Raw genomic sequence first — 27,381 nt, 5'->3', positions numbered from 1 at the left:
AAAAAAGAAACAAGATGTCAGTCAGACAGAATCAAACAGCATTGTACAGAGAGAAAATCCCAGCCACCTTCTCTTTCCTCCGAGCCAGCACAGTCTGATATCTCTCAGCACAGAATACAGCTTGGATGTGTGCAGGGGCTGTGGGTCCAATGGCATACCATTAAGACGAACATTGTAGCATCATAACAGATAACTATACAAGTAGCAAATCCCACCTACTCTCTGCTCGTTCAATTGCAGCTGAAATGTCACTGGAACGTGTCCAGTTGGAGATGAAAGCACATATTAGCAGTGCAGTGGTGAGTAACATTGATTCATTTTTACATTATCAGAATGAGTTTAGTCGGCTGCAAAACATGAAACCTCGGATGCGGGTTTGCTGTGACAAACCTGCACTCAAATTCTAGATGTGCATGATAAATCTCAATTGTAATGGGAACAGTGTAAAGCAAGGTGCCACAAACAGCCATGAGCTCAACTGGCACATAAACTGAGGTGCACAAAGTTCTGAGGGGCAATAGATAGGGAGGAATTTTTCCCCTCAGTAGAGGGATCAATAGTAGGGGACGCAGTTTTAAGGTAAGAAGCAGGAGGTTTAGAAGCCATTTGAGGGCAACATTTCTTTCACCCAGAGGGTGGTGGGTATCTGGAACTCGTTGCTTGAAGGATGGTGGCAACAAGAGCCTTCAAGATCATTAATAACGACCTGGATGGGCATTTCAAACACCCTAACATACAAGGCTATGGGCTAAGTGCTGGAAAATGGGATTAGAATAAATTGATGCTTGATGACTGGCGCAGACATGATGGGCCGAATGGCCTTTTTCAGTGTTCTTAGAACTCTACTGTCGTTAATCCATTCTATTAGCAAAAAATGGATGAGGGATAAATGATGCTCAAAAAAGCTCCCAATCTTCTTCTTTGTGGCTAGTGCCAGTAGATCTTTAATATTTCCCCAGGAAAGCAAACAGGGTTTAAATACTCATCCAGATTATAGTAAATGCTACAAATATTCCTGATGCCAATGTATCAAATGCCTTTTAACTATGGGCAGCCCCAGTGGAAATCTCAAAGTTTCTGTCCCACCAGTGCAAGGTGTCATACTTTGTCCTTTCTCTCTGACCTACTGCTCGGTCCATCACAATGCCATTATACTCAGGCACGCAGCAAAAAGCATATGTATGAACAGAATTAAGCAGTAGGCCATTCAGCCCCTATAGTCTGCTCTGTCATTTAACAGGATCATGTAAAACCCCAGTTTGGGTCTCAAATTCCACATTCCCGTCGATTCCGGGTAACCCTCGATTCTCCTGCCTGGCAAAACAAAACTGTCCATCTTTATCCTCAAAATATTCAATGGCCGGCCCTCCTGAAGCACAGAATTACAAAATCACACAACTCTCCAAGAGACAGAAAATACTTTCGCCCTGTCTTTGTCCTGAAGGGGCAAGCCACAATTTTGAAGCTACAGCCATTTGAGAACTTACCTTTTCACCAGGAAGTCCAATGGGGCCTTGAGGTCCAGGAAACCCCTGCAAGCAGAAAACACAACATGCTTCACAAAGAGAGGACAGATACTGCTCTCAGGAAGCCTGTTTGGTGTAGTGACTCCAACGCTTTCCCAAGGAGCTGAGGAACAGAAATAACCTCTAAGAGCCTCATAATCTGACCTGAAGCTAACTCAGGGCTCCACTTACTTAACTACTGGTTTGACCAGTCTGAGTGGCAGGCACTCAGTGGTCTGGGGAGCTTTTTAAATTTTAAAAGCTCCGTCATGCATTTGTTCACTCAATCCCCAATGGCAGTCAAGACTTGGAGTCAGCAGCTTGAGCAATATTGTGAATGCAGACTTACAAAATGCAACAAGAGTGTGCAATTACCCTTTTAAGAAGTCTCCCCTTCAATGGGTGTGCAATGTAATTTGGTAATTAAAGAGGTATGACTCATTATTATAGAAGCACCTAACAGCAAAAATTTAAAATTTAACTAGATTATACTGAGTGTGATGGATGGATGGGGATGGACTGCCAAGGAGAACAACAGGAGTCTAATTGGATCAGCATATCCTGGAGAAGGAATGCGTTGAATTTATTGAAGAATGTGAAATTGGCTAGATCTCGGGATTTGGCAAAAGGACTACAGTAGTCATTGCCCCTCCTGCGGATTCTCACTTTCCATCACGTCCCCGATTTTCAATAACTGGCCACTACCAAGTCACAACAACATGATTTAAATAATACCTTATAACACATCACAACAACACAGCAGTAAGGGAACAGGGTGGGTCTGGTTAACACTGCAGCCTCACAGCACCAGGGGTCTGCGTTCGATCCCACCCTCAGGCGAATGTCTGTGTGGAGTTTGCACATTCTCCCCGTGCCTGCGCGGGTTTCCTCCCACAGTCCACAGATGTGCAGGCTAGGGTGGATTGGCCGTGGGAAATGCAGGATTACAGGGATGGGATGCTGTTCAGATGGTTAGTGCAGGCTCAACAGGCCAGGTGGCCTCTATCGGCATTGTCAATGCACCATGACAACCGAGTCCCCTACCTCATTTAAAAAAAAAATAGTTTCTGGAAAATTTGTTAATAGGCAGATTTAATAGAAGAATTTCTGTCTTTCACCCCTTAATTCAATCTAGAACATCTGCAACCCAACCAAGCCCAAAGTGTCTCGGCAGTGCGGCACCACTGACTGAACTGCATTCGATTTTCTCCACTTAAGATGCCCCTCAATTAACTTATGGCATTTCAGTGCTTCCTCACCTGAGGTCCTGGGTTGCCCTGTTGTCCTGGAGGTCCAGGTTCACCTTGAAGACCCTGAGGATGGAAGATAGACAGAAGATAAATCTTTAATTATCCAGATTACAGCTGTGAAGTGCTCACCTTCATTTCTCAAGTGGACTGAAACAGCTGGGTCTGTACAGTGTACAGAAATTCAGGCATGGAGTGCATAGTGACTGAAATACAGAGACTACGGACAGCTTGGGGGATCGCTTTTTCATTCAGCCTGCTATCATGGCCCCCAAACATCTGGTCATTATAATAATTCGGGAAGCCCAACAGGGAAGGAACATTGTTTATTGTCAAACACCAACATAGAGCCACTACTTATGGTCTACAAAGCCTGGTCCCAGCCCAGGATGGACAGCCTGCAGACTCACCCCTGCACTCATTTTATTTCTCAGAATTTATAAAAACCTATTTTCCTCATCAACTTGCTCAGCAATGTTATTTCACACTGGTGGCATTTGAACCCAGGCCTCTCAGTCTAGGGGTAAGGGCGCTACCACAATGCCACTAGAGGACCCTCTCAGTCTGCTGATCCTTTTTTTCTCCCCTCTATTTTGCCTAAACAACCAGTTCAGAGATGTTTTCACACACTTCCTGAGCAGGTGGGACTTGAACCCAGGCCTCCCGGACCAGGGATAAGGCCACTACCACTACACCACAAGATGGCTTTGGAATAACCTTTAATTTCTTTTAAAAAAACCTTACTTTTCTAACCAACCCATTCAGAGATGTTATTATGTACTTTTGGAGCAGGTGGGACATGAACCTAGGCCTCCCAGGGGCTCTATCACCATGACACATGAGGGCCCTCTGGGTTTGCTTAATGAAGGGCTCAGGCGATGAGCTCGAGCTGGGCAGGCCATTGCCAGTAACTAAGGGAATTCATGCTGATTGAGCTCCACAGGTGATTAATTAGTGATTCCCCATGGGGTTAGCACAGTTACTTTTGGTGCAACTCTCTGCTTGACTCCCACAGTCTGATCTCTCAGTGCTTGATCAGCTCTGATGTTCCAATGATGCTAGGCGTTGAGTTTGCCAATGTTAGATCACAGTCATCACTCACATCTTGTTAGAAGACAAGTCATGACAAACGCTCTGCCATTTGTTCAATCTCTCCTGTCTACCAACCTCTCACAGAACCTTCCTCTTTTTCTCACCTCACTCGCCTGTTTTTACATTGAATTAAAACCTGCTACAGCTCTGATTTTTTTTTTCCCCTCAGTTCTGGTGAAGAGACATTTACCTGAGATGTTGGGTTACAGTTTGGCATGAAGGTGGATGCGGGTTTGGAGATGTGTGCACGAGAGATGTCGTACTGGTTGCTCGACGGGTTGATATCTCCTCAGAAATATATCACAGAGTTGTCTCCTAGCACATGACATCCGACAACCAAGATGGCTGATCCCAAAATCAGAAGTTATTTTGCCACAAATGCATAGTTTGGTGAGAGCTGCAGGGCTCCCATCGTATGTCAACTCTCGTGCAGGAAGGTGAGATGGTTACACAGCAAGAGATCCTTTACTGATGTGCCAGGTAATCAGTGAATGAGTGAAGAGGATCTCATTATATTGTCATGGAGTTGTTTCCCTGGAATCAGGGCCCTCAGAGAGAAGTGCCAAATGTAAGGTGCTGAGTCAGTCTGGAGAAATCTACCCTGGCAAGAAGACTTTGCACTGGAGGTGAATGTAAGTTGCACTGGAGATGGATTTAAGGTGAATTGGAGGTTGAGTGTAAGTTGTATCGGAGGTGGGTTTAAGGTAACATTGGAGGTGGGTGTGAGGCACATTGGAGGTGGGTGTGAGCTGCATTGTGGTGAGTGTGAGTTGCATCGGAGATGGGTATAAATTGCAAAGGAGGTGGGTTTAAGGTGCATTGGAGGTGGGTACAAGTTCCATTGGAGGTGATAGTATATTGCATTGGAGGTGAGTGTATTTGAGACTCTCTCAAGAAATCGGCCCACCATGTCTGAGTTCTGCCTCCTGGACATGCCCTGCTGTCCTTAACTGGTCAGCGATTGTGGAGGTAAATCAGCGATTGTTTGCCTCCCTCAGGATTCAGCTGAATATTGCAAAATGATCTCAAGTTGGTGGGAGGGTCTCATCCCAGAACCAGTACCAGAGGTTGGGTTCTTGACCTTTTTGGGAAAATCTGCTCCACAGCTTATTTTCCTCTTTCCACAGAAGCTGCCTGACTTGCTGAGCCTTTCCAACATTTTCATTTTTACTGCTTTCCAGCAGCTGCTGGGTTTCCTCTTTGGAGGCTTGGAGGAGACCTGCTGAAGGTTTACAAAGTCACAAGAGCACTGCACAGTGCAACTCGCGACAGTTTATTTCAGAAAGTCCAGGAGTCATGAATCACGATCCAAATAGGTGCTGTGAGAAGGCTGGGCTCTCCTCTGAGGATACCAGCTAATATTATTCTACAGAGATACCAACAACACAGATTACCCGGTCTGTGTATCTCTCTGTCAATCACCTGTCAAAACTGCTGAGCTTACAGGAATTCGTCATAATTTTTAATTAATTTAAATCTGGTGTTAAAGCATGTACTGCTTGCAAGTATTTCAAAAGCATGATTATTACCTTGGTGAAGTAATTGTAAACTTCTTCTGCTAACTGGGAGGGGATGAGAGGGCGAGTGCGGAGCTTTTTATAGCCTGTTCACTTTACTGAAGTGTATATTCATGTGCAACAGCATAACCACAATGTAAAATGTGTTTTTACACACTGCAATACAGTCCTGTGCATGAAACACTACAGGAGCAGTCAGTTGAGCCAGTCCAATGTCTCAGGGGCAAATAGGGATGGGCAACAAATGCTCACCCAGCCAGCGATGCCCATGTCCCAAAGTAATATCCTGATTTGGAAATATATCACCATTCCTTCAGGATCATTGGGTCAAAATCCTAGAATTCCCTCCCTAAGGGCACTGTGGGTTAACCCACAGCAGGTGGACTGCAGTGGTTCAAGAAGGCAGCTCACCCCCACCGTCTCAAGGGATGGGCAAGAAATGCTGAATAAAACAATAACTCAGGAAAGCCGTGTCATACCATTCCCATTGCTTTGCTGTTTCACTGTCAGCATGGAGCCCAAGGAAACATAGTCTTGTTTTATGGGTAATCTGATCCACTATTAAGTGTACTTAAGAATTCCAACGCCGATCCCAACAGGATGTTGGTTCAATAACATTTAGCCTCCACCATTGGTGATGAGAGATTATTTGGCAAAGACATCAAGGAGTCTTCTGCAATGGGCTTAAGATGCAAATCCATTGAGTCTCTTCCCTGTCTCACTAACAAGTCCTTATAAATCAAACATAATCTGCACAGAGCTTGTCCTCAACTGAAGCACTTCTAGTCTTTGCATTAGAAATGATGGATTAGTAAAACTGTGGAACACACTGACCTCTGTGGCTGGCTGTAGAATTATATTCATTAATCCAGTGCGATGGGAGGGGTGGGAGGTTGTGCAATTTGAGACCACCCTCACATAGGCAGGAGTCAGATCAGGTGGTCCAGTGGGCTTCCTTGTTTCAGAGGAGCAGAAAAGGTGAAGACCAATATGTCACTTGTCTTTCAGCTACACCTGACATCACAGAGGAATCTGAACATTCAGTGAATACCAGTGGAGACGTCCACTGAAGAAAAGTCAGATGTTAACCCTGTTTCTCCATTCACAGATGCCGGCAGACTGGCTGCATTTTTCCGGCATTCTCTGTGCTCCTCTCAAATTTCCAGCATCCACAGTGTTTTGCCTTTACTTCTGCAGGTTTCCGACCGTCCCTGGGAATTAGCGAGCAGGTTTTGTCAAAGGAACTGGTTTTGGGTCATCCATTTGTTCTGTATCTCCAAGGGAATGGCAGGGAAGAAGCTTTCTGGTGAATTTGGAGAGGGACGTGGCAAAAATCAGTGCTTCCTGCAAGTGTTGTTCAGCATGGAGGGGCACTGATACAGCTGTGAGGGCAGTAGATGATATCCAGCAGGAGGTTTCCTTGCCTGTGCTTAACCTGAAATCATGAGACTTCATGGGGCTCCAGAGTCAATGTTGAAGACTCCCAGAATGAACTGGCAGAGGAAGTGGTAGATGCAGGTACAACTACAACATTTAAAAGACATTTTGACAGGTACGAATAGGAAAGGTTTGGAGGGATATGGGCCAAATGGAGGCAAGTGAGACTAGTTTAGTTGGACCAAAGGGTCTGTTTTCATGCTATATGACTCTATAAATACATTCTCTCCAGTCTCTGGTCAAAGAGATTTCTCCAGGATTCTCCACTCATTTTCCAATCCCTCACGTCCTCATCACTGTAACCTTTCACAAATGTACAATCTTCTGAGATCTCAGCTCTCATCTCATTCCAGCCTCTTGTGTAATCCTGAGTCTCATTAGCCCTGCTGGCCGTTGCCATGATTTCAGCTACCTGGATCCTGGAAATGTCTCCCCAGATTACCAGTTGACCAAGCCTCAGGTTAGCTGTCCTAACAGTTGATTACATGACTGAGTGTCAAATTCAGCTTGAAACAGCCCTGTGAAGCACATTGCGATGTTTCCCAGTGTTATTAGATGCCATCTGAATACAACAGAAGTTGTTATATTTATCAGTGAGCATCACATATTGATGAATCCTCACATTGATCGTCACTGTGAGGGGTAAACTTTTCTCCACCTCGACCAAATTGAATTCTTTTTAAAGGTCTCAAAACTGGGCCACTTTTCAGCTTTCTCAAAATTACAGGCAGCTTGTCAATGTTCTTTTACTGTCAATGCAAGCGAGTTGCCGAAGCTCAATACCATCCAGGACAAAGCAGCCTGCTTGATTGGCACTACGCCCACAAGCATCCACTCCCTCTATCACCGACGCACAGTAGCAGCAGTGTGTACTATCTACAAGATGCACTGCAGAAATTCACCAAGGATTCTCAGACAGGAATCTTCTAAACACACAACCACTTCCATCCAGGACAAGGGCAACGGACACTTGGGAGCACCCTTCCAAACCACTCACCATCCTGACTCGGAAATATATCGCCATTCCCTCAGTGCTGCTGGGTCAAAATCCAGTAACCCCCTCCCCAAGTGTATTGTGGGTCAACCACATGTGGACAGCAGTGGTTCAAGATGGCAGCTCAACCCCATCTTCTTAAGGGCAAACAGGGATGGGCAAGAAATATTGATCCATCCAGCAACATCAGTATTTAAACCAAGTGTAAAAAATCATGGAAACATAAAGTCAAAGCAGTCATAAAGTAAATCCAAGTCAAATTTAAAGTGAACCCTTACCAAGTTTCCTTTCTGACCTGGATGACCATCAACACCTGTTATTCCCTGAAACAACAGAAAAAGAAATTTGTGTAATCTCCATCTCTTACTCTCCAAAGATTAACAAAGTACTTTCAGTGGTTCATCATAGAATCCCGACAGTGTAGAAACAGGCCATTCGCCCCAACACATCCACACTAGCCCTCCAAAGGGCATCCCATCCAGACCCATTCCCCTACCCAGATAACCCACCTAACCCAAACATCCCCGGGCACTAGGGGCAATTTCCCATGGCCAGTCTACCTTCCCTGCACATCTTTGGACTGTGGGAGAAAACCGGAGCACCCGGAGGAAACCCACGCAGACAAGGGGAGAATGTGCAAACTCCACACAGACAGTCGCCTGAGGCTGGAATTGAACCAGGCTCCCTGGCGCTGTGAGGCAGCAGTGTTTACCACTGAGCCACCATGCCGCCTGGTTGGTGCAGGCTGATCGTTCACAAATCTACAATTCGATGATGATTGGGAGAGGACCAGACCGTTGCATGACTTTACAGATTATTAGTTCCCAACATTGTGCTGGTTACGATTACTTCTTTGAAACGCTTAAACATTGCGATGGAGTTCCAACATTGGTCAACATCCTCTTGTCAGCTTCTGTTAACTATTCTGGGAGTTGTATTCTTGTTGCCGTCACAGTCTGTTGAGCTCGGTTCTGAAATATCAACTTTTATTTCCGAACATCATGAGCCGTCACAACATTTAATAAGGGCCTTTACTCACCCTTTGGCTATAACAGGACCAGACCATGAACAAACGGTGCTGGATCACTCCCTGCAGTGTTTCCCAATCCATTTCCCCATCACAAAGATCCCATATTGAGGCTTAAACATTGTTGTGGCCCCTGAGTGAGACAGACAGAGATGGGGGGAGAGAGAGCTGTGAGGTTGGGGACTGAGGCACTGCAGGGGGAGAGACATAGGACAGAAAGGATTAGGATGTATAGGGGGAGGGAGATTTGGGAGGGTGGGAAGTTGGATGGGCAGGGGACAAAGAGACAGGTGAGGGAGTGGGGTATGGGGTGTGCAGAGGGAGATATGAAAGATTGGAAATTGGGATGTGCAGGGGGAGTGAGCAATATGAGACTGTAGGAGTTGAGACATAAAGATGTAGAGAGAGCGAAAAACAGGGACAGCAGGAACTGGGGTGTACAGGGGGGTAGGGAGAGAGAGTTATCGTAGAATCCCTACTGTGCAGAAGTAGGCCATCCACCCCATCGAGACTAAACTGACCTTTCGAAGAGCATCCCATCCACAATCACAAATGTACATCTAAATACTTCTTCAATGTCCCTTACAGGCAGCAAGTTCCAGATTCCCACTACCCATTGTGTGACAATGTTTCCCTCACATCTCCTCTAAGTCCCCCCCTTCCCTTTATCTACAATCGATGCCCCCTGGTCATTGATCACCCCATCAAAAGGTAATGTTCCTTCCTGTCTACTCTATCTAAACCCCTTGGAATTTTGTGCTTCTCAAGCACATGCTCCCTCAATCTTGTCTACTTTAAGGAAAACAACCTCAGTCTGTCCACTCTCTCGGGATATGCTGACATCAGGGAGCAATCATCCAGGAGCCCAGACTAACACTGCGGGGTGTCAGATTCAAATTCCACCACGGGCAAACAATGAATCCAGAACACGTTTGGTTAACAGTCATCAAAACAACTATCAATTCACATAAAAACCCATCTGGTTCACTAATGTCTTTTTGGAAAGGAAATCCGCTCTTCTTACCTTGCATGAGAATCCAGTCCCACAGCAATATCTTAACTGCCCTCGAATTAGCTTGCTAGACCATTTCAGAATAGCTTTGTGAATCCAGATTCATAAAGTGACTTTCTACCAACAGGGACAGTGGAAATTGAAACCAGGTTCCCAAGGCATTAAATAAAAACAGAAAGTGCTGGAGAAACTCAGCAGGTCTGGCAGCATTGGGGGAGAGAGAAACAGAGTTAATGTTTCAAGTCCCATATGCCTGTTCCTCAGACCTGCTGAGTTTCTCCAGCAATTTTTGTTTTTATTTTTAGATTTCGAGCATTCACAGAGCTTTAGCCTGGGCCTTTGGATTACTGAACCAGTGAGATGGACACAATGCCATCACTTCCCAACATGTCAAACGAAAAAAGACTGGTTTTTGTGGAGAAATGTGATGAGCTGTTTATTTTGCATCATTACTTAAGTTACATACAGTTATATTTACTGAAGTGAATTGGATTGTAATAATTATGGGGACCCAATGGCCTAGTGGTATTATTGCTAAACTATTAACCCAAAAACTCACCGAATGTTCTGGGGGACCTGGGTTCCAATCCCGTCATGGCAGATGGTGGAATTAAAACTTAATGAAAAATACCTGGAATTAAGAATCTAGTGATGACCGTGAATCCATTTTTGATCGCCGGGAAAACCCATCTGGTTCACTAATGCCCTTTAGGGAAGGAAACTGCCATCCTTACCTGGTCTGGCTGACATGTGACTCCAGACCCACAGCAAGGTGATTGGCTCTTAACTGCCCTCTGGGCAATTAGGGATGGGCAATAAATGCTGCCCAGCCAGCAATGTCCTCATCCCATGAATGAAAAATAAGTTTCCCTGTCCATTTGGCTTATTGTGAAATAAAGTAAAGTCAGTTTAGTCCTACCAGGCCGTAGGACTATTCTCTCATGAGAGGGATGATAGCGGTGATTCCACCTGAGCGTCACCATGCCTCAGGTGAAGGGAGGTATCGGAGAGGAGAGTCCTTTATGGTAAGCCCAGCCAGTGTAGGAATTGAACCTACACTATTGGCATCATCAGCCTTCCAACCAATTGAGCTAACCAACCTCCTTAAAAGGAAATAGTTCGTGAACTAAAGCTTTAGGGCATTTGTTGCTGGTCCAGTCCACTGGCAGAAATACTGAAGAAGTAAGCAGGAGGGCAGCCTTAGATAGGAAGATCCCGCTTCAAGTTAGTGTAAGGATGGAAGCATGCTATTGCACTGGAGACAGTTCAGAGAACTTTCTCTAGATTAATTCCAGAGATGAGGGCCTTGTCTTACAAGAGAGAGATTGAGTAGTTTAGGTCTATACTCTCTGGGGTTTAGAAGAATGAAAGCATATTTAATTGAGGCATGCAAGACTCCAAAGGGGATTGACAAAGTCAACAAAGACCAGATGTTTCCTCATGTGGGGCAGTCTAGAATGACAGATCCTAGTTTTCGGATGTGGTGGGGTGGGGGGTAGATAGATTTAAAACAGAGATGGGGAAAAATTACTTCACTCAAAGGGTGGTGATGTCTCTCTCCTTGGGGGTGGTGGATGCTGGGACAGAGAATAAATTTAAGAAGGGGATAGGCAGGTTTGTTATTATTATCAGGTTGAAGGGTTATGGAGAGTCGGCAGGAAACTGGAGGCTGAGGGGAGATCAGCCATGATGGCATTAAATGGTGAGGGAAAGCTCGAGGAAGTTGAATGGCCTACTTCAGATCTTTGTTATTGTATTCTTATCTAACATCCCCTTGTTAGTGGATATTGTAGTCATACAGATTGTGGAGAGCAGTAGTTAGCGAAGGGATCTGCTAACATGGAGGTTGCACAACACTGGACATCTGGAAATAGTGTCAATCAGATTTCGGATACAGGAAGGATTTACTTTGATGAGCTGGCTGGGTTTTTAGTACATATTTGCTCAAAGGGCTATGTGGTTAACTGACTTGAACAGCTGAAGGAGAATGTAGGAAATCTCTCATGCCATCAAACAATTACCATCAACAACTGAACTGCCATTAGCCTCGGCTTTGGAGCTGGATTCAGAGTTCACAATTACAGAGATTTCTTCATGAATACTGCACAGTTGATTTTGCAGTTGACTCTAAACACAGTCCAAGCATAGGATCTCTCCATGTCAACTCCGACTCGTGAGTCATAAAGTTCACAGGACAGACTTAATTGCAATATACTTGGCCGCAAAGATATAGGGTTACCTGATTATCCAATTTGTAATGCTCCGAGAGAAAATGGCAGAGATTTCAAATTTTTTATCTGGAAATAAATATGTCTGTTCCGCACTTTAATAAAGATGGGATTGCTGAGTGAAAGTGACGTGCCAGAAAAAGCTTACAAACAGGGCTTTAATTTGTTGGATAACAAAGTTCAATTTCAAAGGGTCACTGGTTCAGAGTCTTGCTTGGTCCAATAATCTTTTTTAAAAAAATCATTCGTGGGGTGTGGGTGTCACAGGACACGACAACATTTATTACCCATCCCTAATTGCCCGGAGGGCAGTTGAAAGTCAATCACATAGATGCCAATGGGCAAAGATTTAATGTAAGGGGCAGGAAGTTTAGAGAGGGTTGTGAGAAAAAACATTCACTGAGAGAGCAGTGGGAAATCTGGAACTCGCTGTCTGCAAGGGTTGGAGAGGCAGAAACCCTCATCACATTGAATAAGTGTTTAGATGTGCACTTGTGGTGCCAAGGCTATGAGCTCAGTACTGGAAAATGGGATTAAAATAATTAAGCGGCAGCTTTTGACTGCTGCAGCCTCGATGGACTGAAAGGCTTTTTTTCTGTGCTGCAGAACTCGCTGACTCTTTGATGTGTTGCTATGGGTCTGGAGTCACAGGTAGACCAGACCAGGTAAGGACAGCAGATTTCCTTTCCTAAAGAGGCAGGAGTAAACCATATGGGACTTTCTGACAATCGACATGGCCATAACCAGACTCAGTTCCAGACAATAAAGTGTGGAGCTGGATGAACACAACAGGCCAAGCAGCATCTCAGGAGCACAAAAGCTGACGTTTCGGGCCTAGACCTCTGATGAAGGGTCTAGGCCCAAAACGTCAGCTTTTGTGCTCTTGAGATGCTGCTTGGCCTGCTGTGTTCATCCAGCTCCACACTTTATTATCTTGGATTCTCCAGCATCTGCAGTTCCCATTATCAGTTCCAGCCATGTTACTGAATTTAATCCATCATTTCTCGCAGTGGGATTTGAACTCGGGTCCCTGAACGTTAACTGAGTCGCGTGTTAATAATAAATGTTCAAGTTCAGATTCACAGGTTGTTAATCACCACTCGAACTATCGCTAGATCCACTATGCTGTGACCAAGGCATGTCCCCAGAAGAGTGGAACAGTTCAAGGTTGTTAAAACCCAATTCTACGACCAACAAAACATCTGGAGATGTAAAGTGTACAAGACCAATTCAGACCAGTGCTGCTCATTTCCAAGCCTTTTTTTTTCTTTTTTTAGATTCCCTACAATGTGGAAACAGGCCCTTCGGCCCAATAAGTCCACACTGCCCCTTGAAGAATCCCACCCAGACCCATCCACCTATAACCCACACATCTCTGAACACTACGGGCAATTTAGCATGGCCAAACCACCTAGCCTGCACATCTTTGGACTGTGGGAGGAAACCGGAGCACCCATAGGAAACCCACGCAGACACGGGGAGAATGTGCTAACTCCGCACAGACAGTCGCCCAAGGCTGGAATTGAACCTAGGTCCCTGGCACTGTGAGGCTGCAGTGCTAACCACTGAGCCACCGTGCCACCCCAGTCTGGTCTGTGCTTCTTAATTCATATCTACTTTAAATTAAAAATTGCCACTTCCTGGGGCAGGCAAAGGTTTCCGCTGACAGGAGAACTAGTGTCCACATTTTTGGAATGCTGCTGTGACCAATAGGTTGAAAAGCACACTGGCCCCATTGACCTTCTAACAGGGTCAAGTCGGCACTGACTTATGCCCTGCAGCAATGCCCAGAGATTGATGCTGAATTACCATCCGGGCACAGATGGTACAGGTGTGATAAATGATCAATGTCAGACTGGTGCAGTCAGAAGGAGCACTTTTCAGGGCAGGGCTAGGGACCGCACTTGGGCACGATGCAGTCAATCATGGCAGAGCAGTGCCCATACATTAAATGGCTACAGAGTGTAGGACCTTGCGGAAAAATGGGCATCCAAACTTTGGAAAGTTGTGACACCCGGCTCTGGAGTGGGTCGTGTGGAGGGAACACGGAACCAATGAGAAAGCTCTCAGGATGGGGAAGGAACAAAGATGGCGAGTAAATATCATCAAGAAATGGTCACATTTAATAATGCAAAAGTTTGCTGAAAGAAATGACCGATGGATGCCCAGGTTCTGTAGACAAACAGGAAGAAGGAGAATTATGATGTCAGAACATTTGCAATTAAAATTTGCAGTTGCAAGCTCCTCCGAGTAACTGAAGAGAGCTGTGCAAGATCCGAAGGGTAGAATCGTGAGCACACAGACCTTGGTCACCATCATGAAGATCCAAAAATGGGAAGAGGAACAAATGGTATTTTCTCAAAGCTGACACTGCACTTTGTTTAGACCAAAAGAAACCTTGTGAAAAAGTGAAGAGAATTGTAGGTGGGATAGCTAACAGGGAGGGCCTTTGACTTCCATGGACCTACATGTTGCCACCTCAGAACGGAACCTTACACCCACAGATGAAATAAACACCTACAGGTTTCCTCTAGACAGTCATTTCAAAACGCCATTAACAAAGTGGGCAAATGAGAGGTAAAGGTCACATCTCACAGACTGCAGCTACATATGTGGGCCTGATAATATACAGTATTGCAGAATGATTGAACACTTTAAATCATAGACTGGGAAAATGCGGCATTTACTGAGGTCCTGTTTGACAAGGTCAACTGGCCTCATCTGCTGGTTACCAGGCGATGCATAACTGTGTAAACTGAAGACATAATATTGTGTTACAATACACATCAATACAAATGAATATGTCATGGGGTTGTCTCAGATCAGACAGTTAAATAAAAGAACTGACTAATTAGTCATTCCTAGATGTCCGCCCACAGCATCCTCAAAACAAAACAAAACCCTTCATTAGAAAATGGAACTTTCACATGAAGCCATTTGCGGTGTGCGACTGCCTGGCCCTGAGGCTCCTTGTTAAAATGGCAACAAACGCATGAGTAGTCAGGGTTACATCATTAACTACCGCCCATCAATGCCAGAACAGCGTACTTTCTTTGGGTGACAGGAACGAGCAGGGTTTAGGATGAGCTGACGTTCCTAGACGACGGAAAGCCAGCCAGTGGAATATCAGAATAGTCAATCCAAGAGACTACCAGGCTAGGAATTCAGCCACTGTTTTTGGTGTGTCAGGGAAGCATTGATGAGCAACATTAGGAGGGCAGAAGGGGACAGTAATGCTGATGTGGAGGATTCGTCAATATCATTTTACAAAAATGTCGCTGACAAGGTCAACATTTATTGTCTATCCCCAAATTGCCCCTCAGTGAGCGTGACCATTTTAGGGGGCAGTTAAGACTCAACCACATTCCTGTGGGTCTGGGCTCACATTCAAGTGAAGGAGGGGCAGAGATAAGGGGCATAGCAAAGGTCTTTTCCCGATGTTGGGGGGGTGTTCAAAACTATGGGGCATCTTTTTAAGATGAGAGGAGAAAGCTTTAAAAAGGACATGAGGGGCAACCTTTTTACACAGAGTCCACAATTCGTCTGTGGAATGAACTTCCTGAGGAAGTGTTGGATGGGGGTACAGTTACAACATTTAAAAGACATTTGGGTAAGTTCATGAATAGGAAATGTTTGGAGGTATATGGGCCAAGCACACATAGGTAGCACTAGTTTAGTTCGGGAACACGATCAGCATAGACTGGTTGGACCGAATGGTCTGTTTCTATGCTGTATTCGTCTATGGCAGATTTCCTCCTCATAGACATGAGACTACAAACATTTGGTAGCTTCATGATCATCATTAAGGAGAAGATTACAGATTTATTAATCAGAATTAGTTTCTTCAGGTGCCACGGATTTGAACCTGTGAGCCTGCAATCCTGCATGCTGAATCCAGTATTAACACCATCATGTTACCATTTCTCGTAACTCAGGTTCAAACAGGAGGCTAAGACTCCTTGATCAAAGGCAATTACTATCCAACTTTGGTTGCCTGCGCGTAATGTGCCTTCAGAGTTAGGAGAGAAGTGAATAAAGTTTGGGCTCCTTTCCCCGAACAATATGAACGAGCCAGTTTGGCAGGTAAGTGTGAAACACTGGGGCTCCACAAAATGTGAATGGATGGGGAGGAGATCAGTCTGTACATGAGGAATAGTGTAATATTGGTGATATTGATGGGATGCTTTGCTGCTGCAGGGAACAGGAAGAGATCGACCCGGCAGAACTCCCCAAAACAGGCTTTCTCTTATTGGGAATCTGTGGATCGGCACACATCTCTGGAACATGCTTGACTTATTAATGGGGATGAGTCACTGTTGAACCTGAACGACTGAGACCGTTGTGCAACTGTACAGTAAAAGAAGGATCTGGCTCCACGTCAAGTCTCCACGCTTAATCTGAAGAGCTCAAGGGTTAGCCAAGTTAATGGATTTCCTACGAGGATGGATGGATGGACTGTTACCAGACACACACGTGTGCATGTACATGTGTGTGTGAGAAAGTGCATAGCAATTTTGGCATTGAATTTAGATGGAATTCACAGTTGAATTATTCTAACAATCCATGACAGCAAGCGATTGGGTTCACAAAACAGTACATGACTCACACAGTCAACACTAGATCAGCTCATGCTTTGGACAGACCTTGAGAACTGTTAAGGGTTCCCACATGCACTGCATGGGTGGAATCCTTATTGAGGGAAGTGTTATGGCATCAACAGTTGGAGGAAGGGACGGGGGTACAGCTCTGCTCTTTGTATTTTCTCAACTTGCCCAGCACCTAATGCCGGGGGAATAAATACTTACTCACAGGAGGGCTGTTCTCCTCACAGCAGAGCAGGCCAGGAAGGAAATTGATGGAAAGTGCTCAGTTGTGAGAAACCTTTACAAATGTCACTGACCAGGATGTGACACTGAAAGGCAATTGGCTAAAGTAATAGAGGTGATGCGAGGAAAACAGTTTTTTTTTGAGTGGTTCAGATTGTTTTATTCTTTCATGCGTTGTAGGTTTTGCTGATGTCACCCCCAACCAATTCCCACCCTCAACTGCCCTTTGATAAGGTATTGGTGAGAAACTTGGAAGACACTGTCTGATTGGCTGACAGATTCAATGGGAATTTTCAAAAAGGAATTTGACAGATTCACAAAACAGTGCTGGGATGTGGGAAGGGAGTGGGGGTAAACGGGATTGCTCAGTGAAAGAGCCAGTACAGACTAGAGGTACTGAACAGCCTCTGTCTGTGTAGCACTATCCTCTCATTGCCCAAGTGCAACTTGAACATATCCTATTTCGAATGGTACATGTTGATGCGTACTTTCCCTACCCCTCATTAAGATTTTCTGTACACCAGCCCAGCAGGTAGACAGGCAGGGGACTGGACTTCTAAACCAGAGCTAGGAGCCAACTGTTTGGCGTAGGAGCTAGTGTAGGGAGGTCAGGGTTTCCAGTAAGGCTTGTCTTTTATCGACATTAAAGCTGTAATCAAAGAGCCTCTGGAGAAACTACAAGGCTGGGCTCTTCATTCTGTTGAACCTCACAGAATTCTTAAAGGGCTCAACAGATTGAATATAGAAAGGATAGCTCCCATGCTTGGGATGGTAGAACCAGGGGCTAATGCCTCAGAATAAGAGGCAGATCATTTAAGAATGACGTGAGAAGGAATTTCTTCAGTGGGTACGAAGGCCCTAGAAACTCAGCTATTCGGTCAGTCAGGAGATGTTGATATGTTTCTAGATATGAAGGTGCAAAATGGTGGCGAAGCCATTAATGATATTTGCCTTTATTATCCAAGGCAAGAAGATTAAGAACAGGGAGGATATGTGGCAGATGCATCAGACATTTGTAGAGCCACAGTGAGAGTATTGTGTGCAGTTCTGCAATCGACACTGTAGGATGGGCAATGATAGCACCGGAAAGGGTGCGGGGGGCATTGACCAGGATGTTGCTTTGGGGCTGGAGAGTTTCAGTGATGGGGCTATTTTCCTTAAAGCAGAGGAGACTTGGGGACAGAGGACGGAGTTGTATAGGGATATGAGGGGCATAGATGGGAAGGAACATTTTTCCCCTTGGGGACGGACTGGAGTGGATTGGGAGCAATGATTTAATGGAAGGTGCAGAAGGTTTAGAGGGGATGTGAGGAAAAGCTTTTAACTCAGAGGGTGATGAGAATCTGGAACTCGCTGCCTGTAAGGTGGTAGAGGCAGAAGTATTTAAATGCGCACTTGTAGTACCAAGACACACAAGGCTTTGGGCCAGGGGCTCAGAAATGAGATTAGAATGGTTAGGTTGTTACTTTTAACCAGCATAGTTTCAATGGGCCAAAGGGCCTATCTCTGTGCTGTAGAGTTCTCTGACTCTGTGAAGGGATATGGAGACAGTTGAGGCAGTTGATAGACATGAGCCAGCTCGAGGAGCTGAATGGCCAACTACACCCAGGAGAATGCAATGATCTCAGTTCCTGAGGAGAGGATTGAGGATTCCCTGCCAACAGTAACGGATTAGGCCATGTGCAATTACAAGGTCTACCTGCTGTCCTGGAGGGCCAACATGTCCCCTTGGGCCTGGTAAGCCTCGTGGCCCCTGAGAAAGAAGACAAACACATCATTAATGTCTCCTTCGGCCAAATACAACACGGCAAGGCAACCTCAAAGAGCTTCACTTACCGGTTCACCAGGTAATCCCCTTGGTCCAACTGCTCCATCGCTACCCTGAAAAATCGAGAAGGAAAGAGAAGCAATCAGAACAAATCCAGGTCGAACGCAATCTGCTACTTCATAAGCAGCCGCTTTGTTAATTCCTCAGCATGGATCTGTTTATATTTACTACGCTGCAGTGGATCTTTGAAGAATCCTTGCCAGGAGACTAAATCCCAACACAGAGCAGGGTAGGACATAGTGCATGACCTTCCTCAAGTTACAGGACTCTCCAACTACAAGCGTTCTGGTTAAAGGGGCCCTCAGAGAGGATAATTGTTCAGACAGCTGGCAGAAATGGTAATCACCTCCTCATGGCGATCTGAGTCTGATTAAAGGGAAACAGCAACTGAAAGACCAGGGAACACAGAACATTAGACCAAATTACATATTGTGCACATTCACTGATGAACACAGCAACAGGAGTATGCCGTTCGGCCCTTTGAGCCTGTTCCGTCATTCAGCTGGGACACAGTTGCACAGACTATGAGAGTGCTTGAAGCTCTGTACATCACCTACCCGCACTCCATTTTCCCCAGATGGACCGAGTGGCCCCTTTGGACCGACGTTACCCTGGAAAAAAAACTGGGTGTTAATACAGAAACACAACACAGTGCCTACTGTCTATCCTACCTAGGTGCTCCTGACTCACCAGATTCACACTCACACTGGGCACCAACTCAATCCGAGAAATGAATTAAAATTTGCTCTTGCACTGACGGAGCTGAAACAGACCACTGTGCAATTCAGTTATTTACAAACTTATAAATGACGAACAACAGTAGACCACTTGGCTTCCCAACCCTGATCCAGCATTCAATAAGATCTGATATTAACCTCGACTCTACCCGTCCCTCGCCCCAATAATCTTTCACCCACTTTGTCATCAAGAATCTATCCATCTCTGCCTTAAAAAAAATTTAAAAGTGCTGCGTTTTGAGGAAGGGAATTCCAGAGGCTATCAATCCTCAGAGAAAAAGGTTGTACCAACACCACAATGACAACGCAAGGTTGTTGAGGCTTCAAGGCTTCTGCTTACCTCGAGAGGCAGCTCCCCTACTCCTGCTCTAATCTGTTGCACCTCTGTCGCTGCTTTATCCAACAGAGGCAGGATTTGATTTGTCTGACTTGCAGGAGTTTCCATACCCTCTCTAATTCACACATTAAAGTACGAAATACTGATCGCTCTCATACAGATCTTCCATCTTCTCCTCTCAGAATCTCGGGAGTGTGTGACAATGGGAGTCAGAGTTTCGTCACTATGTTTTATCAATATTGAATTCTCAGTATCCCCTGGATGGGGGTGGGCTAAAGGAGACAGCTAGAGACTCGTGAAGCCTTCATTACATATGGAATGGGGGTCCAGCTGAGGAGGATGAACTAGAGAGAGATTCTGCCGTGGTGGCATTCAAAGCCAGATCCCCAGAATGTCACCCAAGCCTCTGAATCACGAACCCAGCAACAACGCCATCCCTTGTGAAAGCCCCTCCTGTATCTGCCTGCATCACCTGATCAGACAATACTTTCTCAAAGGGCAATTAGGGATGGGCTTTGAATGGGTTTCCGATCAGCCACACCTACAGCCCATCAGCCATCAAGACAGATCCATGCCATATGACTCAATGACTTTGCGTTGAACAATTTAATCGCCCTTACAATAATGATGGTAGCACAGCAACCCTTCTATTATCCAGCACCTATGGGACCAGGAATATGCCAGATGATCAAATATTCCGGTTGATCAAGAGGTCCACATTATCAATGTAAAAGCACACAATGAGTCAAAGAAATGTAATACAGGAGGAGACACTGTTGCACTTGATTAACAGCATAAATCACTAACATAATAATGCAACTTTTACCTGAAATAAAGCTTCCCAACATCAAGCCTTCTCACTCGCAGTCTCAACTAACTACCCGCAGATTGCGATAATGTGTATAGGTGATAATAGAGTAAACTTTGTAGTATTTCAGGCGTATAATTTTTTCTGGTCTACCTGGATGCCGGTTCATAAGGTAACAAGGTGTAGAGCTGGATGAACGCAGCAGGCCGAGCAGTCTCAGAGGAGCAGAAAAGCTGATGTCTCAAGCCTAGACCCTTCTTTCGGATCTAGGCCCGAAACGTCAGCTTTCCTGCCCTCTGATGCTGCATGGCCTGCTGTGTTCATCCAGCTCTACACCTTGTTACCTCAGATCCTCCTGTATCTGTAGTTCCTACTGTCTCTGGTTCATAAGGTGCTGGTTCAAAGTTTGCTGTAGCTTCTTTAGAATTAACACAAAACTGGACGGGGTTCTACTTTTTCTGCTTCTCCCACCTCAGTGACCAATCCCCACAACCCCCTACCTGCACTCACCTATCACCATCCCGCCTATATTCCCCAGCCCCACCCCTCCTCTCTCTATTTATTTCTCAGCTCCCTTTCCCTTCCCCATTTCTGAAGAAGGGTCCCGACACGAAACATCAAGTTTCTTGCTGCTCTGATGCTGCCTGGCCTGCTGTGTTCCTCCAGCTCCACACTGTGTTATCTCTGATGCTGCCTGTCCTGCTGTGTTCCTCCAGCTCCACACTGTGTTATCTCTGATGCTGCCTGGCCCGCTGTGTTCCTCCAGCTCCACACTGTGTTATCTCTGATGCTGCCTGGCCTGCTGTGTTCCTCCAGCTCCACACTGTGTTAACCCTGATCCTGCCTGGCCTGCTGTGTTCCTCCAGCTCCACACTGTGTTATCTCTGATGCTGCCTGGCCTGCTGTGTTCCTCCAGCTCCACACTGTGTTATCTCTAATGCTGCCTGGCCTGCTGTGTTCCTCCAGCTCCACACTGTGTTATCTCTGACTCCAGCATCTGCAGATTGTGCTATCTCTAGGGTTCTACTTTTGGCTCCAATCCAGCAGAAAATGTTTACCGTACAGAACGTACAAATGAGAAGCAAGGCGGCTCTCAGTTCGATGGTGATGCCTGTTCTAGGTGACCTGCCAACTCGTACTGTCAGCTCTCACATCTCAGTGTTGGCAGCCTCAGCCAAGAGGCACAAACTGTAGCCACTGTATCCCAGTGCGCAGGAGGTAAAACAGACATTAAATAGATAGTAGGAACTGCCGATGCTGGAGCCTGAGATAACAAGGTGTGGAGCTGGAGGAACACAGCAGGCACCTCTGATGCTCCCTGACCCACTGTGTTCATCCAGCTCTACACCTTGTTACATTATAAAATAGAGGACGCATTTGCCAAGTCCGAGACCATTTCTCCAACCGAAATTACAAGCCGAACACCGACGTTTCCCTTACCCTGTCGCCTTTATTTCCAGGTAGTCCGGGGAGTCCATCAAACCCTCTGTTGCCCTGTTGTGGGGAAGATGGCAACAGCTCATTAATCAGTGCTGTAAAACTAACAGCCCAGTCAATAAGCACTACAGGCCAAAGCGAGCACAGCGCCGAGCATAGGAATGGGACCCCTTCCTCCACAGCCTCCTCCAATCCTCTCCACCCAACTCCAGCTGCTTCTGCTGAGAGTTCCCTGCAAGCTCTAGCACAGACTGGATGGGCTAAACGGCCTCCTTCTGTGCTTCCATCACTGCCATCTGACAAACCAAAGTGAGCTGACACGTTCACCTCCAGTTGCTGGCAACTCAGTCAGGAAAAACAGAGCCCCCGCCCCCACTGGGGACATATTAGGACACTGAGTAATTTTAACCATTAAAAAGAAAACATTTTGTGAAAATTGTACCCTGGTGCCACTCTCGAATTCGACCGTAATCAAATGCTAATGTAGTGTAAAAAGGGAATGGGGATTTTCAATTAGAGCAAGGTATGAATCAATCACAGTTTAATATTCCATTTAGAGGAATAACCCCAGGGCCTGCTCTTAATAATTGAGCTTGTTGATTAGATCAAATAATTGCACAGTGTCTACAATATTCTGGATTATTCTGATTATTATTGTGCAACATTCTCATTGCCCTAGGGTCTGGAATAAGGAAACTTCTACTTCACCATCTCCAGCCACCTCAACATCACTGGCACAGTCCATCCAGCCCAAACGAGCTGAGCTGCTGTTCACATTCCAGTGAGTCACCTCCTCCCTCTGTCAGCACAACTTTCTATTCCTCTCTCGCTCACGTCTCCATCCAGCTTCCCCTTCAACACAACCCCCCCACCAACCCCCAACCTTACACCCTGTGCTGACAGTGTCCACACTCTGACCCACTCTCGAGATGAAGTCATTGCTTCCCTCGGAGGGTTTATCAGTGACTGGCATACACAGATTCTGCCAGTTTTGCCGTTCACCCTTCAGCGGAAACCTTTACCACACTTTAAAAGTACTTCTGTTCATTCTAAACAGGTCTGGGTTAGCAACGAGGAAGAAGTGACCCAGGCCTGTCCCCCAACCATCCAAAAAAATACCAGTCCTTGGATATGTATCACAGGATCCTAATAGCATGGAAAAAAGGTCAAAGGCCCATCAAGTATGCACCGACACCCTGAGGAGTTGGTGTCCAAGATGGTGGAGCAAGCTGGGAGTCACCAGCTACTTCTTGGATTTGTGCATCGGGAATCACTGCTGGATCTAGTTTTGATCCAGTGGATGGAAGAACGGGAAACTGCGTTTCAATGGGGTGAGAACAGATGTCATGGCAAGACGTTAATGCGCGTTAAATGCGTTCAAATCAGCCTCTCGCTGCTCGTTCACGAGAATTTCAGCTCGATATTCAACACACTCGGTTGGAAAATAGGAACTTCTGGTCTCGGAAGCAGGAAGCTCGCTGCCAATCCAATGGGATTCACTCAACTTCCTCACCATATCCGTGTGCGCCGGGGAATATTCCATTCGCGGATTCTAAATGGAGCTAATCTTTATGCCAGCAACGACACATCACAGCTTTTTCAGAACAAGATACCAACCTTTACTCCTGGTTCTCCTGGTAAACCTCGGATTCCATTCACTCCAGAGCGCCCCTGTTTAATGAAACAAAAAAGAAGCGGAGACTGCCTTCACACACTATCCATTGTTCATCAGGATTGATTGTGACCAATGTTTACATTCATTCTGGAAAGAATTTTAAAGACTTCATTTCACGCCGAAGCACCCTCAGATGCGACAGAGTCTTTGACTGACAGTGTAGCTTTAGCAAATGTACCAGTCTTTTTTGTGTCACCAAATGGAAGATTTTTTTTCTTAGCTTGAGATGTGGACCTTGCTGGCTGGGCCAGCCTTTATCGCGCACACGAGATGTTAGTGAAGGTGCTTTTAGATTACTGTGTGCAGTTCCGGTCACCCAGTCATAGGAAGCACATTATTGAACTGGAGAGGGTTCAAATGAGATCTACCAGGATTTTGCCGGCAATGGAAGAAGTCTGAGTTTTAGGGCGTGGCTAGATAGGCTGGGACATTCTTTTCACTGGAACGTAGAACGTGACCCTATTGAGGGTTTATAACATCATGAGGGGCAGTGATAAGGTGAATGGTTGGTGCCTTTTTCCAAGGGTGGAGGATATCAAGACGAGGAGGCATATTTTTAAGGTGGGAGGGAAACGATTTTAAAAAGATATGAGGGCAACTTTTTTTTTTACACAGAGAGTGGTTTGTGTGTGGAATGAGCTTCCAAAGGAAGTGGTGGATGCAGATACAGTTACAACAGTTAAAAGACATTTCGATAAGTTCATGAATAAGAAACCATTGGAAGGATATGGACCAAGCGCAAGCAGGTGGGACTAGTTTGAAATTATGGTCAGCATGGACTGGATGGACCAAAGGGTCTGCTTCCTTGTTGACTGTATGAGAAGGTCGTCATGAGCTGCCTTCTTGAACTGCTCCACTTGCTACAGGTTGACCCACGATGACTTTAGGGAGGGAGTTCCATGTTGTTGACTGAAGGAATGGTGGTGTATTTCCAAGTCAGGATGGTGAGTGGCTTGGAAAGGAACTTGCAGATGATGGTGTTCCCATGTATCTGCTGCCCTTGTCCTTCCACAGGGCACTGGTTGTGCATTTGGTCTATCAGTTCACCCCTCAGCCACCTACATTCCAGGGAAATAAAGGTCCCAGCCTATCTAGCCTCTCCCTAAAACTCAAACTTTCCATTCCCAGTGACATCCTGGTAAATCTCGGTTGAACGCTCTCCAGTTCAGTAGCGTAACTGGGTGACCAGAATTGCACACAATACATGTGGTGGAGTTTTGGTGAGTTCCTGCAGTTTCCCTGGCACTGTCGAGGCAAGAATGGCAACATTCCGTTTTAATTTCTGCCGAATCCTGCAGTGAATCCTTGAACTTGCGGTACAGAGGTCACAGCTTTTAAAGCGATGTACAAACAAAGAAAGGGTGATGTGAGAAAACGCAAAGTTGTCTGAGGGGTTTTGGAATGCACTGCCTGGAAATGTGGTGGAGGTAGGCTCACAAGGAGCATTGATCATTTGGATGGAAATGGTGTGCAGGTGCTGAAGTAAAGATGAGGATGTTGGCATTAGGGAATAGAACTGGAATGTTGGGCCAAATGACCTCTTTCTACACCGTAACAATTCTGTGCTTCTGTCATTCACAGGAAAGAGGGATCTGCATGTGTCACTATAACAAAACAATCTGAAGGGTCTGCCATAATTCCTTTTCAAGCTGAGGACTGGTCAACATATTAAACAAGAAATAGAATAATTTTCACCCTTGATGTTAAGGCCTGCTGCTATCTGAAGTTATCATTGTCACTATCACCAGATTCCCGAAACCCACCCCCCAACCATTCTTAACTGGTGCGCAAATACAAACTAGTTCCACACCAGATTAGGGAGAATTTTATCCCTCAAAAGACATGCAGCGAGTGTGAGGATTTCACAAGCTGAATAGACAGTGACAAACAGACAGAGAGAGCGAGAGAGAGACAGAGACAGTCAGATAGACAGAGTGAGACAGTGACAGAGAAGGACAGAGACAGAGAAAGACAGAGTGAGAGTTAGACCGAGAGACAGAGAGATGAACAGAGACAGAGAGCGACAGGGAGACAGAGAAAGACACAGAGAGACGGATGGAGAGACAGAGAAATGGAGAGAAAGTGACAGAAGTAGAGAGACTGAGACAAGAGGGCATGAGAAACAAATAAAACGTAAAAGAGAGTGGGGGAGACAGAGAGACGCAGAGGCAGGAGAGAGGGGCAGGAAGAGATGAATGTGAAAGTGGTGCAGGAGGGGCGAAGGTGAAAGGAGAGAGGAAAGGTAAAGGGCTGGGGCGAAGTGGGGAGGGTCGGGGGGGGGAGATGGCATGAAAGGGAGGGAGAGGTTAGGGGCAGTAAAGGAGAGTGGGGAAAGGGAGGGAGGAAAGGATAGTTGAGAGGGGCAGGGAGAGGAGAGGGGAAAGAGTGAGGGGTCGGAGAAGGAGGGGAAAGAGGGATTGGGGGCAGAAGAATTAGGAAGGACAAGGCAGAGTAAAAAGTGGGAGTTGGAGGCAGTCTGACGGAGAGCAGGAGTGTGGGAGGGCTGGAAAGGGAGGCAGAGAGTAAAAGGAAAGAAAAGGAAAGTACAAGAGAGGGTAGAGAGGAACAGAAATGGAAAGAACTCGCATGAGGCAGACGGGGAGACTCGCTGAGCGCAGTAAACAGGTGCCAGGCGTGATGTGCAACCAGCTGTGACTCCAGGGTCTTTGCTGAATTCCTGATTTCTGTGCGTACCACTGTGGGACAGTTCCAGGCGATGTCCGAGCAGCTTTGCACAGGATTGTACAAGCTCCTTAATGTGTGATCCAAAGCTGCGACGAGAGATCTCAGCCAAGCTGGAGTTTTAGAGAACAGGAGCTTGGGCAGTTGCCAGTTAATTGCAAATGCTCAGCCAAGAATGTCACAATAGATACCATTCAGTGAGCTGTTCCTGAAGCCAACATCAGTCAGACCAGGTCAGTGAGTGAACAGTGTCACAACACTCAACAGCTTAGAAATCCCTCATTTGCGAGATTGTGATGGCAGATTTATAATGATGGTTTGAATGTTTGATAACAATATTTTGCTAGCATTGGGTTTACATGCAATTTGAACTGTCAACGGTGGGAGAGAGGATGATTACAGCCTCTCGGGATGAGAGCTGAATGCCAGTGTTCCGGTTCCCTATTCAGGTTTTAATATTGCTGCAGTGCATCCTTCTCCATCGCTTCATTGATAAATAACAATGCAGCATCATCAAGAAGGGCAGCCTATTTGGCAGAAGATCATGTGTATGTGTGTGAGAGAGAGAGATGTATACAAATCTACCTCAATAGGGCTATCCAAACCCAACTCATGAATGACATAGAAATATGGGGCAGAGAACATTAAGCCTCTTCGGCCTGCTTTGCCAGTTTTGGTGATCTGGTTGTGGTCTCGGCCCCACTGCATCCCATAACTTTTGACTCACTCAAACAAATCACAGAAGTGTGAGGGTTACAGAAAGAGACCATTTGGCCTGTACATCTAATCGACCAAAAATCTACCCAACCCAGCCCTGGATTAAGGCTCGGAAGTATATCGCTGTTTCTTCAGCGGAAATCCTGGAATTCCCTCCCTAAGGGCATTATAGTTCAACCCACAGCAGTTCACCTCCCACCTTCTCAAGGGGCAACTAGGGATGGGCAATAAATGCTCGCCCAGCTAGCTACGTCCACATCCTACAAATGAATTAA

At 45.8% G+C, this 27,381-nt stretch overlaps 1 protein-coding gene across 3 annotated transcripts in view; it reads right to left on the bottom strand.

Annotated features, from left to right (window-relative positions):
• The window catches only part of LOC125447449 (collagen alpha-1(XI) chain-like), a 275,479-nt gene that overhangs the window by 106,617 nt on the left and 141,481 nt on the right, over positions 1–27,381 (bottom strand). For all 3 annotated transcript variants that reach the window (XM_048521800.2, XM_048521802.2, XM_048521801.2), the window contains 8 exons: positions 23,650–23,703; positions 22,036–22,089; positions 19,271–19,324; positions 18,722–18,766; positions 18,585–18,638; positions 8,071–8,115; positions 2,765–2,818; positions 1,488–1,532 (listed from right to left, as the gene is read on the bottom strand). In XM_048521800.2, coding sequence (XP_048377757.2) covers positions 1,488–1,532; positions 2,765–2,818; positions 8,071–8,115; positions 18,585–18,638; positions 18,722–18,766; positions 19,271–19,324; positions 22,036–22,089; positions 23,650–23,703 — 405 coding nt within the window. The remainder of the gene's footprint in view (positions 1–1,487; positions 1,533–2,764; positions 2,819–8,070; positions 8,116–18,584; positions 18,639–18,721; positions 18,767–19,270; positions 19,325–22,035; positions 22,090–23,649; positions 23,704–27,381) is intronic.

Source organism: Stegostoma tigrinum, chromosome 35 (genome assembly GCF_030684315.1).
Source record: "Stegostoma tigrinum isolate sSteTig4 chromosome 35, sSteTig4.hap1, whole genome shotgun sequence".
Lineage (NCBI taxonomy): Eukaryota > Metazoa > Chordata > Chondrichthyes > Orectolobiformes > Stegostomatidae > Stegostoma > Stegostoma tigrinum.
The sequence above is the reverse complement of the archived record's forward strand: the minus strand, read 5'-3'. Positions and strand labels throughout refer to the sequence as shown.